Source organism: Camelus ferus, chromosome 5 (genome assembly GCF_009834535.1).
Source record: "Camelus ferus isolate YT-003-E chromosome 5, BCGSAC_Cfer_1.0, whole genome shotgun sequence".
NCBI lineage: Eukaryota > Metazoa > Chordata > Mammalia > Artiodactyla > Camelidae > Camelus > Camelus ferus.
In genome coordinates, this window is record NC_045700.1 from 51,033,142 (window position 1) to 51,040,200 (window position 7,059).

Genomic DNA, 7,059 nt, shown 5'->3' on the forward strand with positions numbered 1-7,059 from the left:
CCCAGACTGCAGAGGGGAGGCAGGTGGTCCCTGAGCCCCACTTTGTCCTAAATCAGTCTTCGCCCCTCCTCCCTGTTCCTCAACGTCCAGCACGTACCTTGAACCAGTAATTCAGCAGTGGAAGTAGCTCTTCCAACGCTATTGGTGGCGTTTACTGAGTAGGTTCCGGAGTCTTCGGGGTATGCTTCTGCAATCAGTAAGCTGTAGAGCTCGCCTTCTTGTGAAATTTGAAAATCAAGGGAGCTCTGGATTTCAGCTCCGTCCCGGTAGAACTTCACCACAGGTGTAGGGATTCCAGTCACTCTCACTTGGAGTCGCACTTGGCTTCCTTGTCTCACAGTCATGCTTTGCAGTCGTTGAACAAAATTGGGTGGCGCTGTCTCCGCTGCAGTAGGAAGAGAAAAAAATCAGGACCTCCAGCCAGGGTGCTCCCAGCTGGCTATTTTTAAATAACCACCGCTCTGGTTCCAAAATCAGGCAATGACTTGCAGATTACTTGCTGAACCAAACATCCTTGACTGTCCTTGAGCCCAGTTCATCCATCAGATGACAGCAAGAATGGAGTCAGGAGATGGCAGATGGCAGCCCCGCCACCGTTTTGTTTTGTTTTGTTCAGCAGTTCTAGGCCACCATTTTTTTTCTTCCAAGAAAAAGCCCAGATCTTGTTATAACATTTCTAGAGAATCTTTCCAGCAGTACCTCCCAACTTCACATCTAGCACTATATTAGTATGTGTTAAGGTAACTTTACATATTTCAGTAAGTTGCATTAAAAAGAATTCCAGTGGCTGGTTTGATGGGTGCACCTGTGACTCAGAGAATCATTAAATTTTAATTTAATTTAAAAATCCTAAATCATCTCCAACTTGATCAGTATTCAAATAACCCAAATATTTACTTGCATTTAAAATGTTAATCCAAATAATGACAAGATTTAATGTTAGTTATGCTACAGAAAGTGATTTTTTTGTTAATTATGTTAGAAATTTTTTTATAAATGAAATGCAAAGTGTGAATGGGATTAATTTTGACGTTTTTGAGCAATAAACAACAGCAGATGCTGTCAACCCTGTGCATTTTCCATTTCTGAACTTTCTGGATTTATGTTAAAGTTCATGCCTGATGTCACCTGATACGCCATCTGTTTAGGTCAATAATAGCTCTATAATTGAATAGTGCTGAAGGTATAATTTATTGGATAAACACATGTAACATTATGCAGCTCATGAAAGATATTGTTAGGTACTATGTGAAGTAATGCCATGTTTTGTGTATTAGTGTCTTACCAGGAAGTAAAGGGTGGAGACAAGTGACAGAGACCATGAAGATTGGTGATAACTTTTCTGGGAAAACTGTGTCATTCATTTGAATCACAAAAGCGTTGGCCTTTTTCTCTGTAGGTTTACCATGTAGTGTTTTTAGAAATTGAAAGTAAATGAAGAATTATTAAACTTTATAGCCTACAGCAGTATTTCTTAAATGGGTGGTCTGTGGACCACCAGCATTAGAATCATGTAGGTGCTGGTTAAAGTGTGAATTCCTGGAGATACACCTATTTCCTTAGTAGGCATGTAGACAAGGCTCCAAGCCTTTCTACTTGCTCAGAAACATGATTTTTAATATTTCCTTAATAAACTTCTGAGTGTTAATATGTGTACGGAGGAACTGGTTCTCAGCCTTTTTTAGGGGGAGAATTAAATTCCACAAGACCATCAACTTTGCTGTCAGTTCAGCATCAAGCGGGCCCTTCTCTAGGCTCACACTGCATCTACTTGTGCTCAGTAGTTTTTGTGGACCCCCCGCCCCAGGTCCTGGAGATGCCGTCTAGGGGAGGGGTGCAGAGGACAGACTGGTCCCCTCCAGCCTACCTGTCACGAGAAGCTCAGCAGTACTAGTTGCTTGTCCAGATCCATTGGTGGCTCTCAGGGAGTATCGTCCACTGTTGGCTTTAGTCACGGCGGGGATCGTCAGTCTAGCGCGGCCATCGCTAAAGGAGATCTGCACGCCGGGCAGAGTGGAAGAAGAAATCACCTGGCCATCCCTAAACCAGCTCACCTCAGGAACTGGGAAACCTGGAGAGCAAAGAGAATTCATCTTTAGGTTTGGGGCACTGCCAGGTCCTCTGCTCTGTCCCATTATGTTCACTCCCTTGTCTTAAACTGTAAAAGCTACCCAGAGTGTAATGCTCTTTAATGACAGTGAACATCTGACAGCTGTGTGATCGAAGTGCAGACCCACATGAGAGAAGACTGTGGGTTCATGTAGAGGCCAGCACCTTCGTTTTATAGGGGAGGAAACTGAGGCCAAAAAAGTCTTAATGATTTTTCTGAGGTCCCTGAGTTAGCAGTGGCACACAAAGGACAAGAATTTCCATCTCCTGCCCTCCTGCCCAGGGTGCTATCTGATGCAATTTAATAGACATCATTAAAATCATGAAAGAGAAGTATAAAAGTGAAGAGCCAAGGAAACCGGAATAAAGTGTGACTGTTACCCTCTTCAAAAACAAGTGAGGAGCAAAAGCAGCACAGGGTCTCAGGTTGACCTAACAAGCATAAGAGGACACACTCGTCTCTCAGCTTCCTCTGCGGGGACAGGGACACTGACTTCCTGAGCCCTCCTGCCTCTCAAATGTGCAGCCAGTAAAAATGCCATCCTGCGGAGGGGCAGCTTCTCATACAACCAGACATGAAGCCAAACCTCATCTTTCAGAACAACAGGGATACTTGGACTTGCAGGTAGAAAAGCCAAGTTCTCTTCGCCCACCATGAATTGTGGGGCTAAAGACTACAAGCACACGGTTTGATGTTTGAAGTAGACTAAAATCCTGCCTCCAGGAGGCATGAGGTAAATTCAGGGCCTGGTTTATTTTGGATTTGGCCTCAAGGCTGGTAATCTGACTCGAACTCAGGAGGTAAAGATAAGCAAGAGAAAGCTTCCTTCGTTGTCCTCATGTTAGCCAGTCTCCCACCGTGGCCAAATGAAGAGTTTATTTGACTAATTCGTGGGGTCAAATATTTTCATTGGTATATTTCTAAGAATTTATTAGCACAAAGTGTGAAGGAACAAAAAGCTATGGGGAAACTGAATTCCACGACTCCACAAGCAGGCAAAACTCCCGCTGAAGCCCTATGTGTTCTGCTCAGTTCAGAAGTTACTGAGTGTTACAAGATAAATAAGTAAATTATTTGGGAGTCAGAGTTCGCCATGCATGAGAAGAACTGAATTGGTCTCTATATACATGTACAGTAGAAACTGAAGAATGATTACATGATGTTTGTGCAATGTGAAAGTGTTATCCGGTTATGAATAAGATCAATACATAAAATAGAAAACAAAAGGAAAGAGAAAAGAAAAGGAAATCTTATTTTATATCTTTATTATAAGCCATAAAATTAAAAAAAAGAGGAACAATGCACCATAGAAGTGCATCAAACATCGTCTTTTAATTAATCCATATCATCTTACATGACCAGTTACAATACTGAAGGAGACAATATTGATTAATTTGGAGGTTATTTACAATAGAGTTCATAGATTACCCCTACTATGTTACATGATGACAGGTCCCAGAAATTATCCGTTTTCAAAACCAGCCCTGAACTGAGTTATAAAGAAGGAAAACAAGAGGAAAAAAAGACACAGAACTTCCTTTTAAATAAAATTCTAGGGTTGTTTGTGTCTCTTTAGTATAGGAACCCAAGTGGTAGATAACATTTTTGGTTGTCATTGCAAAATGATTGGAAAGGCTTTGATTTTTACTAGAATAACTTATTAAAGATTGAAAATGAAAGAATAAAATACGTAGGCGTTAGCTCATCACTGAAAGTTCTGTCTCTGAGGAAAGTCAGTTATATTATTTTCCGTATAAAACCACAGAGGCTCAGGCACAGAGAGCGCTCAGCCCCAGGCTCCTTGCCCAGCAGCTCCCTGGCTGGCCCCTCCAAGGCTGGAGTTCTTGGCTTCCAGTCGGGTTCTGTAGCTATATCCAAATATAGAATAACCAAATCTGGTCCTACTTAGCAGCTGGATTCTGACGGTAATTTTAATCCAATGCTAATTATTTTGTTTCGTGGAATTACAAACATGAATAAAACATTTTCAAGCCATTATATTGTCATATTTTGTCAGGACTCTGAACGGTATACCTTTAGAGTGGCCCTTCCATAGAGCTGGGCCAGTTTTACACAGTGAGAGCAGGGCTTAAATTTGGCATCAAGTCCCACAGCAAAGTTAACTTACTGGAGAGGGGGCAAGGAAGACAAAGGAATGGTGGGAAGGGGTGAGCTTACCACTAATGTGAGCCTCAAAGGTTGCGGTACTACCCTCCAGTACCACAACACTTTGTAACGGCTGCGTAAACGTCGGAGCTTGAGTTGTCATCTTTTTAGGCACTCTGAAAAGGAAGAGAAAAAAATTAGACGGTCTCAGGTAAGGAGCTACTCTGTAGATGACAGAGATACACATTTTCCAAACAGGTTGCTCATTGATCATCTGTGGGCCCAGAGTGATGGGCAGGACTTGTGTTTGTGGCTTGACTTTGGCCTCTGAGTTCACTTGTAACCTGACAGAGTAGCAAGTGTAAGGGAAAATGGAAAAAAATTCAAGCGAGCAGAGAAAAGGAATGCACTCGTCAAAGAGGGAAATTCAGTCATACTAAAGGGGAAATCTGGGAGAGAGTTGGAGAAAGGGAAAGCTGGAAAAAGCTGGAGATAGTGACGGATAATAAAAGAGATGTGTGAAAAGTCTAAAATGAATCTTTGCATCAGTTCAACGTTTGAAAGAATTATTTTAAAAAAGTTTCCTTCCCCTCAATATTTTTCATTCACTGTATCTATAAAGTTGAGAAAGATTCAGGCACTATTACTTTAAGTAATCCAGGTGACTTATATTTAAGAGTCATCAAAATGAAAAATTTGAATTTTGCACTTTCTTTCCTCCCTTGAAAAGTTTTGGAAAGACTTGTCAACTATGCAAACCTTCTGCAGACAGCATACAGAGCTTTCTGTTTCTTAATCTTTCCTCATATTGTACCTGCTCAATAAATGTGGCTACTGTTAAGTTTAAATTTTCCTGAATATTACTTCAACTGAGTAGGCCAAAATTTATTATGGATCTGAAAGAAAAATACTTGAGATTTTAATGTGCCAGCTCTGAAAAATGGAAGTTGGTCTGAAATGTAGTTGAAGTGAAAACACCTAGGCTTTCATAGCATAAATATTAAAAATAAAAAATATGTAATTGGAAGTTAAGTTCTTTTGTTATATGGAAGAAAGTGCTTTGCCTAGAGAGACTATGTGAAGAATTTTCTGTTGCATAAATACCTTATTACTCAATGTGACTATTCCACTATTCTGATATAAAAAAAGATTTCAGTGGTCAATTGCTTCACTGCTATTTTTCATAAAATTTTCTATTTACTAAAATTTTATGGAGCAATACTCTTTCTAGTGATAAGTCTGTACCTTACTGTAACTTTCTTCACTTAGTTAAAAAGAAAATGAAACTAGAATTCTGAGACAAAATTTAAACTTGAAAAATTCAGATAATATCCAAAAGCTCCTTGTGAAACTATTGTCAAGAACTTCTTATCATAGCATATTATCTTTAGGACAAGTCAATTTGTGTGTGTAACGTTTCCTGTGTATAAGCTAGTGCATCTTCTAAAAATAGCTGTATTCTTTTACACAATTTATGTTTTATACACCTATGTATGTATAGGCATTTACAACTAGTGATCCAATCCCAGGAAGATGGAAAAATCAACGTTTAATTCAAAATAAGTCTCTAAAACATTTCTTACCCTCTTAGCATCAACATTTATCTCATATCATGTAACTTGATTGAGTTGAATTAAAATACATAATGAAATTCTGAGTATTTTAGAAAACAATTTTATAGCTTTTCCTTTTTTTTCTCCAAATATTAAAATGTATTGCAATTAACTAGCCTAAATTGGTCTTCTATTCCTATTGTTTAGGTAAATTTTGTTGCTTTAGCACTCGCTCTTGAGGGCCCTTTGTCTAATTAGAGCTGGAGGTATGCATCTAAAATGTCATGTTCCCAAAATAAACTCTCCAGCGTTGACTGACAGCCGGCAAGTGTTCTGTCACTGTCCTGCAACTGATATCTCAGCAGTTGATTCCCTTAAAAAGTCATCAGGGTGTAGCTGATACCACATGCATTTTATCAGAGCTATTCTTGGTGTGTCTCACTTTATCACGGAGTAATATAACCTTGAACATTCTCAAGAGACAAAAAAAAAAAGGCTATATAAAAGAAGCAAACATTTCTATCACCATTTCAGACCTCATCTTTAAAATTTTTAGAATATTAGGCGCATCTGAACAATTTGAATCATTGCCTGTGCTGATATGCTAAAACGCTGAACTTCTTAAAGAAAAGCGTTCCCCTACTTTAAAACAGAATTTAACCAGCAGATTCAAAGAGCAGACAGCCCCAGCACCAAGTAGTTAGACAAACACCTCTCTATAGGCGTTTAGCACACAAAGCTAACTAGAAATAGAAATCACTAAGGAAGGGACTCTACTAATAAGAAAAGACGCTGCTCACCTGATTTCTCAAGAGTGCCCAAAAAGGGTGGGACTAAGCCCCAGGTGGCTTCTGAAACGACGTCCTATCTAGAGTTGGTTTTGTCGACCATCTCCAACATGAATCGGTGAGCCTCTAAACTTAAAAACAAAACTACACAGTCGAGACTGTGTAGTTTTGCTTTTCTATGCAATCCCTACACCCGAGGCGAGGCTGGGAATGCACGACTGCTCGAAAGCAGGGGTCGGGCCCTGCCCTTTTATTTGCCAGATCTGCTGACAGCCCCGCAGCCTTAGGGCAGGGCGCAAGGTGATTGGCTCTCCCAGGAAAGCATGATGGGAGAAGGACCTATTTGGTAGGCACGGACCACCTGTTCTTTTGATTGGCAGTGCTAAATTTAGCCCCTCAAAAGAGGCTTTACCAGGGAAATAGAACTTTACTGAGAGAATAACTCTATTGAGGCTGAAGGAAGAGCACCTGTGGCCCCTGTTAAACTCTGACAACACTGGTC

General features: G+C 40.2%; 1 protein-coding gene across 50 annotated transcripts in view; it reads right to left on the minus strand.

Moving 5' to 3' along the window:
• Positions 1-6,792, minus strand: part of TTN (titin) — a 269,971-nt gene extending 263,179 nt beyond the window's left edge. For 49 of the 50 annotated variants that reach the window (XM_032479831.1, XM_032479812.1, XM_032479785.1 and 46 more), the window contains exons 1-4: positions 6,570-6,791; positions 4,289-4,392; positions 1,868-2,071; positions 98-385 (exon numbers count right to left, since the gene is read on the minus strand). In XM_032479831.1, coding sequence (XP_032335722.1) covers positions 98-385; positions 1,868-2,071; positions 4,289-4,379 — 583 coding nt within the window. In that variant the 5' untranslated portion in view covers positions 4,380-4,392; positions 6,570-6,791. Of the gene's footprint in view, positions 1-97; positions 386-1,867; positions 2,072-4,288; positions 4,393-6,569 lie in introns of all 50 variants that reach the window. The other variant, XM_032479832.1, reaches the window with a different exon arrangement.
• Between the last annotated feature and the right edge of the window lie 267 nt (positions 6,793-7,059).